We start from the raw sequence: 19,521 nt of genomic DNA, 5'->3' as shown, positions 1-19,521 counted from the left end.
TTTAGTTCTATTTAGCTGAAAACTAAAATTCGTAGCATTTAGTCCTTTATCAGAATAATTAGCAAATACTGTCCAATTTATTCCAACATTTGGAGGTTTCATTAACAGTTTGTCTGTCTTCCTCGCAGCAAGCAATATTTTCTTCTGCTGCAACTTGTACAGTTCCAGTGCCATTCGTTAGCACTGTAAAAGGCCATGGTTGTCGTCCTGGATAGTCATAGGGTGGGGGTTCTTCATATAGCGGCCCATACATCCACGATGCTGTTGTGTTTATTAGCGTCAAGTTAACGTTGAATACCAATGTTCCATTATTTGATACATTATAAACATTCCAATCTCCAGGCCTTGGCAAGGGAGGCACCTGTTCCATAGTCAACTTAACTCCGGGGGTCCATGTATCAACGACCCAACACAGGCCTCCAAGGATTCCAAGGCACCACTGTACAAGCATCTAAAATTTAAATAAAGAGAGTTATTCTCGCAAGTAACATTTTTCTTGTGGGATGTATTCCCACTTTTCCTGCCCTGGTCTCATGATCAATAGGGTACGGTCTTTCCCAATGGAAATAACCTCCGCCGCAGATGGCGGTCCTTGCCTATTTTGTACCCAAATTTTTGCTCCAACATTGGTCACATCAGATGACCCAAATCCTTTATCCCCCCTCATAGACAGTTCTAGAGGAGCTTGTCCTTCAATTGATTGAGCAAGATCAATTGGAATCACCAACATTTGAGCCATTTTCTGTCCTTTAGCAATAACCAATGGCTCTATTCCCAAATTTATTATGAGGACTTTAATTTTCCCTTGATAGTCAGCATCAATGACTCCTCCTACCACTACTACCCCTTTTAGAGCAAAACTAGAGCGAGTGGCCAACTGACCATAATGTCCCTTGGGTATCTGACACCCTAATACCGTTGAGATTGGAACAGTCTTACCTGGAGGTACAACAATAGCTTCTATTGCACTGAGATCTAATCCCGCAGGCAAAGGAGTTGCCCTCTCAGGGATTTTGGCGTCTTGAGTTATCTTCCACAAGGTAATTGTATGTACCACATGTGCCTCATGTACTGTAAGGTTTGGTGTCAGCATCCTCATTAGTAGTCATGGAATCAGTAATAGGCCTGTTGTTAATGATTTGTAATGCCTCACTTAAATTGTCTCTCCACTGGCCATATTCTCCTTCTACACCATGCACTTTCTTTAATGTGGATTTCAAGATCCCATTCATTCTCTTCACTAACCCTGCAGCTTGTGGATAGTATGGCATGTGATATACCCATTGAATATTATGCTCATTAGCATAGTCTTTTACTTGTTGGCCAGTGAAGTGTGACCCATTGCCAGTTTGTATTTGTAATGGAACACCATAATATTGGGTAATAATCTCTAAAGTCCTACGTGTACTCCATTGTGTAGCTGCTTTGCAGGGGAAACCAATCAGTAGTCCTGAATATGTATCTACAGCTGTACAAATGTATTTGCATCCCCTGCTTTCACTGAGTGGACCAATAAAATCCATCTGCCAAATCTGTGCAGGTAATTGACCCCTTGCTATGTGTCCCATAACTGTGTGGTACTTCTCGTTTCTGTGAATGTTGGCATATTGGACATTGTATAATGACTTGCTTAATTATGTCCATGGTTAAGGGGACACCTCTTTCTTGGGCCCACCTGTAAGTGGCCTTTTCTCCCAGGTGTCCACTTTTGTTGTGCGCCCAAACAGCTGTACCCTGCAGCCATTTTTCTTTATCTTGATCACCTTCCGAAGTTTGCCTAATGGCGGCGGCTTTATCTGCTTCAGAATTAAACAAACAGTGAGTCAGCAGGCATATGTGCATCAACATGAAAAACAGTAGTAGGTGTGGTTTGTACCATTTCTTCTATAAACTCCCACACCTCCTTCCCCCACACTTCCTTACCATGGATGAGCCAATTATACTTTTTCCATCCCATCATCCAAGTTGCAAGTCCATTAGCTACAGACCATGAGTCTGTGAAGAGATGGCATTCCCTTCCTTGCTCAAAACTTAATGCCAAAAAGATAGCATACAATTCTGCATATTGACTACTTTTACCATGACCTTCCATGACCAGATGTTTTTCCAATCTGGGGTTATAAGCCACACTTTTCCAATGTCGTTTTCCATTGACATATCGGGCTGATCCGTCTGTAAACCAAGCATGTTGCTGTTGCTGCTCAGTTAGATCTTCATACGATTTTCCCCATTTGACAGGAGATTCCTCTAACATAGTAGATTGTAAAGGGGACTTCACTCCCTCCCCGATCAGCTATTTTCTCATGAAGGGAGGCGATCCCGCCTTCACCTTTCTTTGCTCTTTCAGAAATATACCATTTCCATTTTATGATACTTTGTTCTTGTGCGTGTCCTACCCTATTTGTTTTAGGGTTAGATAATACCCATTGCATGATGGGTATTGCTGGTCTTAAAAGAACCTCATGTCCTAAAGTCAATTGTTCAGTTTCCACTAATGACCAATAGCAGGCCAACAATTGTTGTTCAAATGGAGTATATTTTTCTCCAGCATCGGGGAGTTTTCGATTCCAAAACCCTAAGGGGACTCTTTTTCCCCCTTGTTTCTGCCAAAGTGACCAATTGGCATACAAATTCTACACTCCCAGTCATCATTGGCCACAAATCTACAGCCTGTTGTATGGCTTCTTTTACCATTTCAAATGCAGTTTGTTGTTCCTCTCCCCAATGAAATTCATATTTCTTTCTAGTCACTTTATACAATGGAGCTAGCATCTGTCCCAAATGAGGTATATGTCCAAACAATCCAATATATGATTGAGTTTCATGCTTAGATTTAGGAGTAGGGAAATTGATGATTTTCTGTTTAGCTTTTGGCAAGATTTCCCTATGTCCTTTGTTCCACTGAATTCCTAAAAATTTTACAACTTGAGACGGTCCTTGGACCTTGGCATCATTAATCTCCCATCCCTTGTTTCGCATGTGAGATATCAATTTATACAACTGTTCCTTCACTGACTGTTCATCATTACCCTGTATCATTATATCATCGATATAATGTGAAAATTGCATTTCAGAGGGCAAAGGAAACTCATCCAGGTGTTCTGCCACCGTCCGGTGACAAATAGTAGGACTGTGTAGCCATCCTTGTGGCAACCTGGTAAAAGTGTATTGTCTTCCCAACCAGGTAAATGCGAATTGATCTTGAGCTTTTTCCTCTATGGGAATTGTAAAGAACGCATTAGCCAAATCAATCACTGCATACCAGGTACCGCTATGACTTTGCACATTTTCTACTATAGTAATAGTGTCCGGTACTGCAGCTGTTAGTGGGGGAGTATATTTGTTCAATTCTCTATAATCCACAGTCATACGCCAGGAGCCATCACTTTTTTTCACTGGTCAGACAGGATTGTTCCAAGCAGTGGTGGTTGTGCGCATTACTCCAGCGTAAACCAAATTTTTGATTGTTTCAGTAAGTTCCTTATGTCCTCCCGGAATTCGGTATTGTTTCATAGCTACCATTTTTGTAGCCGGGGGAACATGTATAGGTGGCATTTTCACTTTTCCAACTACCACAGGTCTCATTTGGATTTCACCTGTTCTGACTCCGAAGGAAAATTTTCCCTCAGCCAAATTTAGCGTCATCCCTTTCAAAACATCTATTCCCAAAATATATTCTGGTATAGGTACTACTAAAACTCGATAATTCCTTATTGGTAAATTACCTATTTTCAGGGCAACTTGTGTTTGGACCCCAGTGATAACTTGTCCTCCTAATCCTGCAATTTTAATTTTCGGACCTTTGAATTTGTTTGGATTTCCATAAATTAAGGTAGCCTCCGCCCCAGTATCAATTAATGCGGGAACTGTTGTGAGTTCATTTTCCCCTTCGTCACTGAGGTCTGGTGAACTCCCTATTCTGGTAAAGGAAGGTAATGAGCCTGATTATCAGGCACCTGAACCTAATGAGGATGACTGGCTGAGTGGAGTCACGGACTGGATATAAGGCTGCCGACGCCCTTCTGCCCTGCGGGTGATTTCTCTGTGGACTTCTAGGACACCAGTCTGATTCCTGCTCCTCTAAAGCTAAGTTTTCTGCTTTGCCTGTTAGCATTTGTGTTTTGTTTTTGTTTGCCTTGCTTTTCTGGATTCTGCCATTCCCTGCTGGGGTGAGCTGAATCTCCTTTTGCTGGTTGCTCTGTCTTCAGAATATTCCTGAGTACTGACATAGCTTTTTTGAAGCCTAGCGTCTTCAGGGCCTTTTTCACTGTCAGTCTGTTGGCTCTTATTTTCATAGGGTTTTTCACTGATTGCAGACAGCAGCCTTCCTGTCCTTTCCTATCTAGTTAGCTTGGGCCCCGTCTTTGCTCAGTCTATCTTTCTGTCTGTGTTAGTGTTTTCATCTTGCTTCACCGTCATTATATGTTGGGGGCTGCCTATTGCTTTGGGGTCTGCCCTGGGACAGTTTAGTTTTCCCCTTTCTTTCTTTAGGCCTATTTAATTCTCCGGCTGTGATCGAGGGGTCTAGGGCATCGTAGGAACCCCCCACGGCTACTGTTAGTTGTTGTGGATAGGATCAGGGGTCTGCAATCCGATAGCTGCCAACCTCTCTGGTTTTCTGGACTTAGCTAGCTTTTCTGTTTTTGCCTCCTACGGTGACTCAATCATAACAGGGAACCCTTTGTACATTGCCCCCTTTCCAATGGATACTTAAATTTACGTATGGACGTTGATCACTTTTTATCCATACGGGGGCTTGGCTGGCTACCTATGATATCTCTTCATCAGAATTTTTTCCCGTGGCTGCCTCATAGGCATTCCTGCCCCAGCCATCACTTACCTGAGTAGCTACTGCTGCAGCCAGTTCCTCCCAAGGATAGACTGTTTTAAAGTCTTCCCATGACACTTTCTCAGGTGCTGTTGGAATTTTAACAGCTTTCTCCTTCTCTTGACCAACTTCTTTTTTAGCATCCACCTTTTTAGCAGACAACACTTTCTGCTTATATAATCTCCACAATTCACCTGTCTGTTTTCCATCTATAGATTCTTTACTCATTCCAGCTTTCAATAATGCCTGGAACATTTCCCTCCGGGATACCCGATCCGGATTAGAGGGATTCCCTTCTTTCTTCCATTCTGAATTATAGGGTTTACTATTACCTGGGTGTGTTTGGGAGGGATTTTGAGGAGAGGATGCCTGGTCTGCAGCTTTCCAGTCACCCATATCCTGCAACTCCCTCATTCGAGTAATCACTCTACTCACTGGTTCTTCTGTCATTGCCACTGTTAAGGTCAATATCACAGCTTTATATGCAGGAGGAGCAGTCTTTACCAACCGACTCCTCATGCTTGTAGTCATTGGATACTCTGTATATTCTTCTTCTACAGCTAACACTGAAACTGCACTCCGCATAGCTTCTTCTTTCAATCTTTCAATACCATCACGGAGAGTATACCATGGTTTATCATTGACTGGTATGTCAGCCTCCGTAGGATATTTATCCATTATAGCTCTGGCTACAATAATTACAATATTTTGCAATTGTTCTTGATTCTCCTTGAAATAGTTTTTGAAATATCTCTGGATCACAGGATCCCAGGAAAGAGTAGCAAATTTAGTGATGTCCTGAAAATCTAGTTTTATCCCTGTTCCTCCAAAATCATGCATCCTAACTAACCAAGCAATTTCTGACTCTCCTGGCCTTTGTTTAAACTGAGTTAGAATGCTGTCTACCTCATTTTGAGTATAATCTTCGGTGGAGACTCTGGTTCGGGTATGGGGGACACTTCGGTCTACCATAAGGGGTTGTCCGTCAGCCTCAAATTGAAGCTGGCCAGCTGCATCACGGGCTTGTTCCCGGATTATTTCATTTTCCGTGCGTTCCATACGCCTTTGAATTGGATTAGCTTTTACTTTTGATGAACCCTTTGGGGGATCAATAACGGGCTGGTGGGTTCTCCCAGTCATCTGAAGAAGAGGTATCCCACACATCCCCATCCCATTTTTCCGGGTCCCAATTTACAGATGCAGTGGCTATGCTTTTATAAACTTTTTCTTTGTTGATTTTTCCTTTCCGCTTACGATATTTATTTTGAGCAACCTTTTATAGCAGCTTTTTCTGCTACATTCTGATAGTGTTCCAACTTATCTTTAAGCAGACGGGTATTACAATCCAGCACCACTTTCTGCCCACCTAACTCTATCACTTTTTGTTCCAACTGAGAAGATTTTCTCCACAAGAAGTCTGTGCTCAGTAAAATAGTATTTTATTCTATTAAAATCAGAGATATTAATGAATTAACATATAAATTTGCACATGAATTTTAGCAGCACTAGTCTAACATTACATGATCAATACATCATCTATTCATAGAGAAAGTAAGCATCAATATATTACCGGATATTGTAGCATCACTCCTCTATCGGGGGACTCGATTGGCGAGGAGGAAATATCCCGTAAAACTCCATCACAGAAGATATGCGTCCATAAGTCTCCTGGAACGTCCCTACTCGCCAGTGGAAATTCCCTCGGTTATATACAAACTGTTCCTAGATATGAATCTAGTCCTGCGCACTACAACTTCTACAAGTAATGTTTACACAAGCTGTACAGCTGCGCAGTGAACATTCCAGCTCGTGCTCTGCTCGTGTTACGCAAGCGCTGTATGGTTGTTTTTCACATTCCTTCTGTATGTTCTCATCATGTACTCAAAGAGGTCATTCAGCGGTCAAATCCCCAGTCTCTTGTAATGTTGTACTGAATACTTTTGAAAAGGAATAATAAGACCCGTGATCACCTACCTACCATCTGGATACCTTTTCTAATATCAATCATACATCATTCATATCACATAAGTATCACAGTCCTGCAAAACACAAGCCCTACTCGTATGGAAAAAATAATTAAAAAAAAAAAGTTATGGATCTTGGAAGAAGGGGAGGAAAAATGAAAGCGGCAAAATGGAAAATCGCCCTGTGGGGAAGGATTGTAAAAACTGATACATGGACCAGCAACGTAAAATAATAATTGCCCCAATCTTCTGATATAACAAAACAAATTGCCGTGTAAAAAAACAACCTTCACTCCCATTTTTCATCATTTGCTTCCTTTCTAATTGTGAATTCATTACCTTCTTTGTCTGGATAGGAACAAGTTTCTCCCAGTAAAGGAAGATCAGATGCTCTTGGGCACCGGCGTTATATCTGCCAGCACCTTCATTATTCACCCGGACTCCTGGAATCAGGTAACCAGCCATCTTCCTTTATTCCTTTCAACTCCAATCTCCACCTTTTAAGCAGCAGATACTTAAAAAAAAAAATTGGCAAGAAAAGTTTTTAATGTGTAAAACTGGACAGTTATATCAATAGAATCCAATATAAAAAGGTTTCTGGATGAAGCACTGAGATACTATTGTTGCTAGAAAGAGATCATTGTCTGATGTCTTCTTTCCTCTCAGGGTATGTTTCCACGTACCGTAATGTCAGCGTTTTGGACGGAGCGGAAACCCGCCCCCTTCTGTCCACGCGGTGATTCCGGATGTGCTCAGTGAACACATCCGGAATTACCGCAGGATATCCATAGAGTAGGCTATTTATCTTGCAGAGACTGAGCGTCTCCACAAGGTAAACCGACATGCTGCGGTCTAAAAAGATGCGCCGCATGTCCGATTACGTGGGTGTGTCACCCGCGTAATCGGACGCATAGTGGAAACGGGATTTCATAAAATCCCCTCCACTATGCTGGAACATCTGACCGAGGTGGATTAAATGCTGCGGCCAGGACACAGCGTTCAATCCGCAGCAAATACTGAGTGTTTCCTGACCGTGGAAAACACACCCTTTGGGTGCATCTACACGGGCTGAAAACTTCACTTTGTGTTACAATACCTCCTCTATGGTTAATATGAAATCTCATGTATTCGCGGAAACAATTTGCCAGCCCTGGAGCTTTGTCACATGCAGCATTTCAATTTAGGGGAAGATTTTTACTGCAATGCAAACAGTGATTTCTGCAGCAAACCTTGGATTTTGTCTTTGCAGATGTACCCTAAGTTGTGCAGCTTGCTGGGACCAGTAGTGCCTTTTTCAGGGAAACTGTTCAGCTCTGTAATAGAGCTCGCTGAAGCCATTGAAGTCACCCGCCATGCTGTAAATATCTTACAGCTTATCACACAGGATAGGTTTAGATACACAGCTCAGCAGACAGTATCACAGGATAGGATTAGATACACAGCTCAGCATACAGTATCACACAGGATAGGATTAGATACATAGCTCAGAATACAGTGTCACACAGGATAGAATTAGATACACAGGTCAGCCTACAGTATCACAGGATAGGATTAGACACACGGCCCAGCAGTCAGTATCACACAGGATAGGATTAGATACGGAGCTCAGCAGACTGTATCACACAGGATAGGATTAGATACACAGCTCAGCAGTCAGTATCACACAGGATAGGATTAGATACACAGCTCAGCAGTCAGTATCACACAGGATAGGATTAGATACGGAGCTCAGCAGACTGTATCACACAGGATAGGATTAGATACACGGCTCTGCATACAGTATCACACAGGATAGGATTAGATACACGGCTCAGCAGACAGTATCACACAGAATATGATTAGATACACAGCTCAGCAGACTGTATCACAGAGGATGGGATTGGATACACAGATCAGCAGACTGTATCACACAGGATAGGATTAAATACACAGACAATAGGACTGAGCTGTTCAGACTCCTCACTCCCCACAGCTGCAGGAGCTGAGACAACTCATTGCTGTATGTGTGCGAGTGAGAGAAGCGTTCACAGGTCAGCTGCTGCTCGCTTCCCCCCCCCCCAGTATGCACTGTGGGCGCCAGAAAAATGGTGCAGATCTCCTCCCTCTGCTGTGACCTGGACAGCCCAGGGGGACATGCCCAGATCACAGCAGGGAGCATCTCAATGATAAGTATAGGGTCGGCAGGCAACTGCTGTCTCCTATGCCCAGGGCAGCCATATTTGCAGAGTGTTAAGTGTCTCTTGCACTCCTGCAAAGCAAAGTGGCAGCGCCCAGTGGCTGCAAAAATAATTACCAATAAAAAAAAATTAAAGTTAAAAAAATTAATTTTGTAGCTGGGGGAGCGGACCTCACACATAGAAGCTAAAATGGCACAGTTTGCCGAATCACAAAATGCACTCATAGATGCTAATGCGGCATTAGAGGTAAAGGTCTTTTGCCTGAGTAACAAACTCTGTGATCAAAAGGACAGAGCAAAGCATAATAATGTTAAAATCAGGTGTATTCCTGAAGCCATTGCTGACAAAGATCTGCATGATTACTTTCAAAAGTTGCTAAAGTGGGCGCTGCCTGACTGGGATACTAGGGATCTTATTGTGGACACAGGGTCCGAAAGCCCAAAAATAAATACCCAGCTCTCCCACGTGATACATTGGCAAGGATTCATTTTTTTCCGACTAAAGATGCATTCATGCAGAAATTCAATCAGGATCATCCACTTCCAGACCCTTTCCACAACCTGAAAATTTTCCCTGATTTGTCTGCTGCTACCTTGGCCAAAAGGCAGGAATTTACAGGGCTTTCTAGGATCCTCCGTGAAAACAATATTCCGTACCGGTGGGGATTTCCAGTTAAAATGGTGGTCACCCACGATGGGAGTCTGCACATATGCCACTCTTCTTTGCAGCTGGAGAATCTAATGAAAGAATGGAACCTAATCGCTCCCCAAGCTCCTTCAATGGTGAGGCCTAGAGATGAGTGACTTTGCCTTTTTTAGGGTCGAGTTGGGTTTCATGAAACCCAACTTTCTCAAAAGTCGAGTTGAACGAAATCGGCCGACTATCGTGAAAAGTCGAAGGTCCAACTGAAACACGAAACCCAATGCAAGTCAATGGGGAAGCAAAGTCGGCAGGGAGTGGAGGACAGTAAACACACCTACATGCCGGACCGCTTTTTTAAAGTGCGCGCAAACTCTCTCTCGACGCTGCACATGTCATCTCGTCGCCCACAGTGTACGTCCTTGCTCATTGGCTGAAAAAAAAGTCACGCATTCTGTGAAATCCGACTTTGGCGCTCGGTTCACCGACCACATGGCCGACCTCACGCTCTGGTCTGGTTTCGTTCGGCGAAACCCGACTTTGGCGAAAGTCGGCGACTTTTGAATCTGACCGACCTGTTTCGCTCAAATCTAGTGAGGCCTGGTATGGGTCATTCACGGAAAAAGCTTTCTCCTGACTGGTATAAAGCTTGAACTTAAGCATATATGTGTCCTGTGCTGTACTTTCCAATTCTGGGTTAAGATGGTATAACCCCCTTGCATGCTCATGGACCTAGAGCATGTCGTCCAACCGTGGCTTATGTGATCCTGGTTGAACTTGTTGTCTTTTTGTGTTCCCTTTCCTTTCTGTCCTTGTTCCCTTCCTGTTAGACGATGTGAGATTGCAACAGAAGTTGAGCTGATGTGCTTTGGATTTCTTATATGAGTATTAAATTCCTCTCGTTGAATGTAAAGGGATTGAATTCGCCCATGAAGAGAACTTTAATGTGGAAAGAGATTTTGACCTCCAATTGTGACCTCGCCTGCATTCAAGAGACTCACTTGCTGGAGTCAAGACAACTGGCGAGTGAGACACCCGCAATTATCTCAATTACTATTTGCAAATAATCTTAAAAAGAAAGGTGGAGTTTGTAAATGTGTAAAGAACACGGTTACTTTTAAGGTCCTTAACCTTTACTAAGACCCTGGCGGTCGTTTTTCATTGTGGTATGCACGCCCTACACGATAACCAATGTATACTGCCCAAATTATGGTCAATTGTCTTTCATTCGTGGTGTTTTGTTAAAAGTCAAACAGATAGCTCAGGGCTTTGAAATTATCTTCGGGGACTTTAATATGCCGGCTTCTTCGGAGATGGATACCTCCTCTAAAAAGCCAGCCCGCAGGATGGACTTGGGTTCGTTCATCTCTGAATTGCATCTCCACGACAAATATAGATATGTTCATGCTTCAGAGAGAGATTTTACTTTCATTTCTCCTAGACATAAATCGTATAGCAGAATTGACGTGTTTTTGGTAAATAGTCGCACTGTCGCTAACTGTATATCTGCATCCATAGGACCCATTACTTGTTCTGATCATGCCCCAATTTCCCTGGAGGTTTCTGATCAGTGCTCTCTGAATTGCTCCCCATGCTGGAGAATGAACCCCGGCTTTTACTAAATCATGGGACGATCTCTGAGATTACAAAAAACGCTAACAGATTACTTACGGAAAATGACAATGGTGAAGTAAATGAAATATTATGGTCTGCGCACAAATCCTGGTGGAACCCCTGGTGGATGCTATTAGGAGTAACCTGGGGGTGTCAGGCATTAAGGTGGGTGACTCTAACCGTGTAATCGGTCTATATGCGGACGATGTTGTTATCGCCTGCACGAATATTGAACAATCTCTTCCGGTTATAATGTCCACATTGACAAAATCTTTCTCGGTTTCTTATTATAAACTTAACTCATCCAAGTTTTTATTCCTCCCAATTGAAGTCCCGATTGACTTGAAGGAAAAATTAACAGCTAAGTTACCTTTTCAGTGGGCCTAGAAAAGTATTCCTTATTTAGGGATAAATCTGTCAGCTTCCCGTCTCCTGGTTCAATCTAATGTACTCTGTTATGAATGGGTCACCGAGGAGGATAGCAGGACCAGGCTAAGCCACCAGAAAACCAGAGAGGTTGGTAACTAAGCGGATTGCAGACCCCTGATCCTATCCACACAACTAGCAGTAGCCGTGGAGCGTACCTACAATGCCCTAGACGCCTTGGCACAGCCGGAGATCTAACTCAGCCTAAAGCAAGAAAGGTGAAATCTAAACTGCCCCGGAGCAGACCCCAAAGGAATAGATAGCCCCCAAACATATATTGTCGGTGAGACAAGATGAAAACACAAACGCAGGCGCCCAAACTGACTAGACAGGAAAGGAAAGACACTGTCTGCAATCACGCAAAAACCCCTGAAAAATCCAACATGTCTGATGCACGAAAAAACACTGAAGTCACACGACTTCGCCCCCACTATATCAGCACTCTGGTATATACTGAAAGCAAAGCAAAAAGAGACCAATATAACAAGGGACAGAACAAACTGACACAAGCAGTAACATATGGGCGGTGATCCAGCACAGCCCCAGCAGGAGCAAGCTGACCCGCACAAAGTAGAGATAGACAAAACCAGATCAAATGCAAAAGATAAGCAAATGAACCACTTTGCTGAACCATGCAGGAACAGAGCAGGAGACATCAGACCTCAGAAGGCACAGGAAGAAAATCACCAGCAGGGATTGAAGGAAGTCAGCTGTCTTAAATACTCCAATCAGAAACCCCAGATCTCCAGTCGTCATCATCATTATCAGGTGGCAGGCCTCTGTCAATCTGACCAGCTCCACTACCTCCAGTAACCAGAGGGAGCCCAGAAAGAGAATTCACAACAGTACTCCCTTTATTTAGCACTCTCGAGAAAGAATTGATGAGATACTCTAAATTGATCCTTTCATGGGTTGCAAGGATTCACTCCTTTTAAAATGATCTTTCTACCAAAAATAATCTACTTATTCAAGTGTCTGCCAGTGTTGTACACCCCAAGTATATTTCTAAAATTAAAAATTTGGTGGGGAGATTTGTATGGACTAACAAACCCCCTTGTGTAGCAGCAACAATTTAGCAATATCCCTACAGGATGGGTGGTATGGGTATCCCCAACATACAAGTCTACTATAAAACTTCCCTTCTGGAATCAGTTAGGGACTGGTGGCTGTCGGAGATGCCCCATACATGGCTGCAGATTGAGTCATTTCTCTCCAGGGGCCGGTCAACGAGACGTTCAAATATGTTGAAATCGAATATATTAGATCTAGAGGACATAAACCAATCCTTTTAACTATGGAGGCAACAGTTGAAGTCTGGAGAAGGGAAGCAATAAATCAGCTGAATATTACCCTGTCTGATCTGTTGATTAAGTCAGTCGAACCTCATATACCCTGTCTAAGTATGTCAAGATGGGAAGCTGCGGATATTAAATCATTGGGAGACCTTATAAATGACTTTGGCTTTATTCCATTTAATGATATCCTAACTTCACATCCATCCCTGAGGGGGGCAATTTATCAATACCTTCAAGTTAGGCATCTGCTTTACTCTAGGCCTACTCCTTGGAGTTTAACTACGACTTCTTCCCTGAAAAAAGCACTTTTCTCTTCTGGTAGAGAAAACTAGGGTTTATCTCCCTTTTATAAGATGCTCAATAATCACCCCCTTGGAGAGAACACTCCCATACATGATAAAGTGGGAAAAAAAATTGAAATTCTTTACATCCCCTCAGAAATGGCATGATGCTATTGGTCTAGTACAAAAATCCTCTAGATGCGTTAATCACCTAGAGCAGATTATAAAACTGCACCTCAGATGGTATCTCTATCCGGTGAGAATAGCTCACTTCTCACCAAATTATTCCCCCCTTTGCTGGAGAGGTTGCAATCAAAAAGGTTCCTTGAGTCATATGTGGTGGGACTGTCCAGTAATTCTTCCATTCTGGCTTAGGGTTTTTGATCTGTGCTCACAAATTTTAGGCCAGAGAATACACCCAGAACCCAGTCTGGCACTCCTACATCTTGGTCTGCACAATTATCCGGTCGGGATGGGGAAGGTTCTTTCACATATTTTGATATCCGCAAGATTTTGAGTTGCTGCAAATTTGAAGTCCCCGAACCCTCCCTGTATTCAAGAGCTTATTAACAAGGTAAATTCTCACTTTCAACATGAATACTTACTAGCTTTCTCCCTTAAGCAGAAGGAAAAAAAAATTTGATTTTGAGCCCTCTGGCTGGACTCTTCCTTAGCAGCCTCTCTATTGGCCATAGCAGACAATGCCCTTCCTTACTGAGTCTAGACTTGCTTGATACTAGGCCCTTTACTTTCCACTTCCAAGTATCATTCTTTATTTGTGTTAGGTCTGTTGCTTGTCTCACTCAACACCTTACCCCCCTCCCTCTATCCTTGGTTGTGTTTGTTTTCCCAATATAACAAAATGAGAGTTTGGATTCAAGTTGTTGCAGGTCTAATTGTTTAGCTCAAAATTCAGTGGTTTTAATTTTATATGTGATGTTGTTCTGTGACTCTATGTATTTATTGTACTCTACTACATTTTGCTCTCAATAAAATGATATTGGATAAAATAAAATCATCATTCTGCACAGAGATGGATGGGGTGAGGCCTCCCACTATTACACAATGGAAAAAAATACTATGAGAACATAGTATATAGGGTGTGCTCAAAAATTCTTTAAAGTTTGGGGAATGATTAATCTCTAGCGCACTTATCAGCAAGGGTATGTGCACACGCTGCGGATTCCGCTGTGATTCCGCAGCGGTTTTGGCCGCTGCGGACCCGCAGCAGTTTTAGCTGCGGTGTACAGTACCATTCAAATGAATGATAAAAAAGAACCGCTGTGTAGACGTTGCGGAAAAATCCGCGCGGATTTGCTGCGGTTTTGAAACCGCAGAAAGAATTGACATGTCAATTCTTTCTGCGGAATCCGCAGCGGGTTCCTATCTCCACCATTGTGGAGATGGTGAATCCGCAGGACCAAACCGCAGGAAAAACCGCAGATAATCCGCAGGTCTTTTGACCTGCGGTTTATCTGCGTTTTTTGCAAAATCCGTGCGGATTAATCCACAGCGGATTCTGCAGCGTCTGCACACACCCTTAATGAACTGTCTTCCTCACTTTAGCACTACATAGCCTGATGTCATCCAGGAATCAAATTACACATGATGGCAATTTTCAAATAAACTAGATTAGAAAAAAAACTTAAATTAGTCTTGAATAAATATATGCCCAGATCTCTGCTATATTTTAGTAATTCTGCAGTTTCGGATGTGTGCAGTGCCTTATATTTATAATCCTAAAGAAAGGTCAATATCCACAATAGACTACCTCAAAAAGCGCAAGCTAAAGGTTTTACAATAGCCCTCACAGTCCCATGATCTTAACATCATTGAAAATCTGTGGCTAGACTTCAAAATAGCAGTGCATGCAAGATGACCCAGGGTTATCACAGAGCTGAAAGAATATTCCAAGGAAGAATGGATGAAAATCCCTCAAACAAGAATTCAAAGACTCTTGGCTGGCTACAAAAAGTGTTTATAAGTTGTGATATTTTTTAAAATGGGGTGCTACTAACCATGCAGGATGCCCAAACTTTTGCATTGTCCCATTTTCCTTTTTGTATTTGCTAAAATGTAAAAGATGAATGTATATATATTTTATTTTTGCCTAAAATACAAAGGAAATGTGTCATCTTTAATTTTAGCCTTGCTTGAAATCATTTAATTTAAAACTTGCTTAAGGGTGAGTGCACATCATCTGCGGATTTTTCCGCTTGGATTTGCAGGTAAAACCGCAGGTTAAGTGTCCTGCGGTTTACCTGCGGATTTGCCTGCGGTTTGACACCTGGACAATGGAACAGGTGTCAAACCGCTGTGGAATCCGCAGAAAGAATTGACATGCTGCGGATTTAAAGGGAATCTGTCACCCATATTTAGTGATATCATGTAAAGATATCACTAAATTGTGCTTCCCATAAGGATTCTATTCGGGCTTTTGACTCCCCCGACCTCGCACATTTGAGGCATAAATACCTTTTTTAGCTTGTTGGTGATGCATGCAAATCGCCGCGGTCCGGTCCGATGGGCGTGGCTTAGTGGTCTTCTCCCCCCCACCTCCTCGGCTTGCTTCATGTAATCTTCGTCTGTGAATACTACAGACGCCGTTAGTTTCTGCGCTTGCGCAATGAAAAGGCCCCCGGCGCCTGCGTAGTATGCTTTGCCCAACTGTGGGAGAAGCATAAAATCGCTACTGCGCAAGCGCCGGTATTTTCCAGCGCGGTCTATGCCCCGGAAGTGTGTCCTGCATGTGAAGGGTGACAGATTCCCTTTAAAACCGCAGCAATTCAGCGAGGAAAAATCCACAGCACGTGCACTGCGGTTTTTAAATCCCATAGATTTGCATTGTACTGTACAATGCCTGCGGATCTGCTGCGGAACCGCAGGGCCAAATCCGCAACGTGTGCACATACCCTAAATGTTCATAATTACAGTAATTTTGACCTGAAGTGCCCAAACTTTTACATGCCACTGTAGTTGTATTGAAGCATATACATAGTTATTTACACACATGGACAAAATTGTTGGTACCATTCTGTCATAGTAAGAAAAACCCTAAATGATCACTGAAATATCTTGACACTGATAAAATAAGATTTGGGGTACCGTAAAATCTTTTTCTCAAAGAGGCTGACACTATGCAGAAAAAAATTAACTCCTCCCCACCAGGCTACACACACCAACTGAAACGGGGTTAATCACTTAGTGTGCTTTCACATTGGACATTTGAGCCGATGGGGCCATAGACAGTAATGGTGCCGGCAGAGCGAACGTGCATTCTGACGTGCAACATTTTTGGGAGTGTACGCCTACTGGAGGCGGACACTCAGATGTGGTTGACTGCGTATGAGTGTCTGCCTCCTGTTGAGGTAAACTCCTGAAAATGATGCAGGTCAGAGCGCACATTTGCTCTGCCGGCACCATTCCGGTCTATGGACCCGTCGGAGCGTACACTCGAATCTCGTTTTGCTTTGGATTCGGACATGTGCACCGACTGAGCGTGTCCCTAAACATAATGTGAAAGCACCATACGTGAGAAAGCAATCAGAAGGAGAAACAGAGATAATATAAAATCTAACCAACAAAGGTACAACTAATGGCTGGTGTTTTGTCTCCTAATGATGACTAGAAAAAGATTTTACGGTGAGCACGGAAAATCTTGTTTTCTCTATCACTTCATTGGGGAACACAGGAAATCATGTGACGTCCTAAAGCAGTCCATAGGGTGGGAAAAAGAGCTACTCACAGATTGAAGACCGGTACACCCAGAACGTTCCTGCCCAGGCTGGCATCGGACGAGGCATAGGTGTGAACCTGTAAAACCTGGAAAAGGTATGGTGCGAAGAACATTGGCAGCCTTGCAGAGCTACAATGCAAAGGCCTGAAGCGGACCACTCAGGAAGTCCCCACTGCATGTGTGAAGTGAGCAGTGACCCCTGGGTGGGCGCAGTCTTCTAACATACTGGAAGCGTTCCGAGTGAGGGGAACAAATCCACCGGGCAATCATAGCATTGGGATTGGAGAGACCTTTAAAAGAACCTTCAGGAACCACAAAAGGAGAATTTGAACATCTGAAAGATGCTGTTCCAGATACGTAGAGGCGTTAAGCTCTGACGAGATCCAGTTTGTGTAGAGACAACGTTCTTCTGGAAAAGGATAGAAAAGGAGGAGACCTGACCTTTTAGAGAGCCAGGAAAAAATCCAGGCCTGAATGCAGGAAAGCCAGGAGGGAGGCAAGAGAATAGGACAGTGGCGCGATCTGATTGGCCTCCCACCATCGATAAAAGGCTTTACAAGTGCCATGGTATATGCGGAAGGAAGATAGTTTTCTTATTTTTGATCATAGTTTGAATAACTTGGTCAGAGAACCCTGTGGCATTCAAGACTGCAGCTTCAACAGCCATGCTGATAAACTGAGAGACTGTGAATTGTAGTGGAAGAGGTGACCCTGGGAAAAAAGATCTGGAGCCTCTAGAGAACATCTGCGAGAACATTGATTATCTTTGTGTACCAGGCTCTTTTGGCCCAGCCTGGAGCTATGAGGATGACTGGAACGCTCACTGACTTGATATTCTTGAGGAACTTGGTAATTGGAGTGGGGGTACAAATAAGAGGATAAATTGACCCCAGGATATTGCCAAAGCATCGGAATTGATCGTTATGGGATTGCGAGACCGGGACATAAACTGGGAACTTTGTTGTTCATTCTGGATGCTATCAAGTCGACGTCAGGGGGTGTCCCACTGGAGACAAATCAAGGAGAAGACAGTTGGGTTTAGACACCAATCTCCCGCAGAAATACCCTCGTGACTGGGAACACTGGAGGCCCAGTTGTCCACCCTGAGAATATGTATGGCTTCCAGATCTCCGAGATGGACTAATGAGATCTGGAGCAGGACCTGAGCACATGACTCCCGATCTCCAATGGGAAATCGTCTCATGAGCATGCTCAGAAGGAGGACAGAGGGACTTAGCCCCTGGAGAGATTTGCTGCAAGGCAATCTCCTCTGCGGTATTTAAACAGCAAGAGACCGCAGAATGTAAGGGCCTGGATTCCTGCAGATCAGACGCAGAAACCTGACGCCTAACAAGATGGGTCTGAATGCAGATCTGTATCTGCCTCCTATAGACACTAAGCAAAAACTGATTGACTCGGTTGCAGTTGGTAGGTGTAGCCTGCTGGGGAGGAGTTAATTTTTTTTCTTGCTCGTGTCAGCAGCATACACCCATGGTTTCCTGTATCCCCCAAATAAGTGATTGAGAGAAGTAATTTTCAATTTAAAATTTACCGAATATGAATTAATGAATCAGACATTGCATTTAAATTGTGGGTTATCATAAAAATGTGAAAAAAAATATTGCCTGGTCAAAAATGGTACCCTTAGAAAAGATTGAAAATAATTTGACCATAGGAAAATTAAAACAAGTCCTCTAATTAGAATCAATAGCGTCTACAGACTTGTACAGTCAGTCTGCTAATTTAAAAGGAAGAAAAGTAGTCACTGTGCTGTTTGGTATCATAGTTTGGCCATGTGTGTATCAGTACTTTTGAGTTCCCATTGTAGCAATGTACAGGTTTGTCTCGTTGCATGGATAGTAGCCAAAAACCACTGTAGATAAATCTGAGGGAGAATTACTGAAAATAAATTACCTTCACTAAAATGCTGGAGGTTTACCTAGATAGCTCATTTCTCTTTTGTTAAGGTTGGCTTTGTTCTTTTTCAGTTTTCTAAATTTTCCCTTCTATCAATTTCTTCAGGTTTTGGAGCATTTGAGCAACATCACAGGCATTTCAGTGACCTCCGTGTTTGATATGTGCTCTGCAATATTGAAGCATTGTGTAGGAGACGCTGCCGTGTTTAGTCACGAGGATTCCCAATAACCTTTCAGCTTATTGTATCCTATTAATGTGTTTAATGCTTTTTCTTTATGTTAGTGAGATTGTTCTAAGTCTCTACATCATTGGTCATACGTTGCTGATCAATGTGGATCCAACCACTGGGACTCCCACTGAATCTGAAATGCGCCATTAAAAGGCAGCTGTGGTTGCGCCTACGCACCTCGCACTGGACATTGTCTAGGGATTGTTGGAAGCACTCCTCCTTCTTGCACGGTCACATAGATATTGCAGAGTCCTGTTCTCCAGATAGTTGAAGGTAGCAGAGGTCATAACTTCAGTGATCAGCAAGTTATCACATATCTTGTGGAGAGGTAATAAAAAGGATATACTAATTGTGTTTATATCCATCTATCCTTCGGATTAATAAAACCGCATTCTTGGACCTTATGACTACATTC

At 43.0% G+C, this 19,521-nt stretch overlaps 1 protein-coding gene across 7 annotated transcripts in view; it reads left to right on the top strand.

Annotated features, from left to right (window-relative positions):
• The window catches only part of CNTD1 (cyclin N-terminal domain containing 1), a 60,370-nt gene extending 40,865 nt beyond the window's left edge, over positions 1-19,505 (top strand). For all 7 annotated transcript variants that reach the window (XM_073572294.1, XM_073572299.1, XM_073572297.1 and 4 more), the window contains exons 7-8: positions 7,149-7,245; positions 18,983-19,505. In XM_073572294.1, coding sequence (XP_073428395.1) covers positions 7,149-7,245; positions 18,983-19,105 — 220 coding nt within the window. In that variant the 3' untranslated portion in view covers positions 19,106-19,505. The remainder of the gene's footprint in view (positions 1-7,148; positions 7,246-18,982) is intronic.
• Positions 19,506-19,521: the final 16 nt, after the last annotated feature.

Source organism: Dendrobates tinctorius, unplaced genomic scaffold, assembly GCF_039654945.1.
Source record: "Dendrobates tinctorius isolate UK_male_01 unplaced genomic scaffold, ASM3965494v1 ptg000032l, whole genome shotgun sequence".
NCBI classification, from domain to species: Eukaryota; Metazoa; Chordata; class Amphibia; order Anura; family Dendrobatidae; genus Dendrobates; species Dendrobates tinctorius.
The sequence above is the reverse complement of the archived record's forward strand: the minus strand, read 5'-3'. Positions and strand labels throughout refer to the sequence as shown.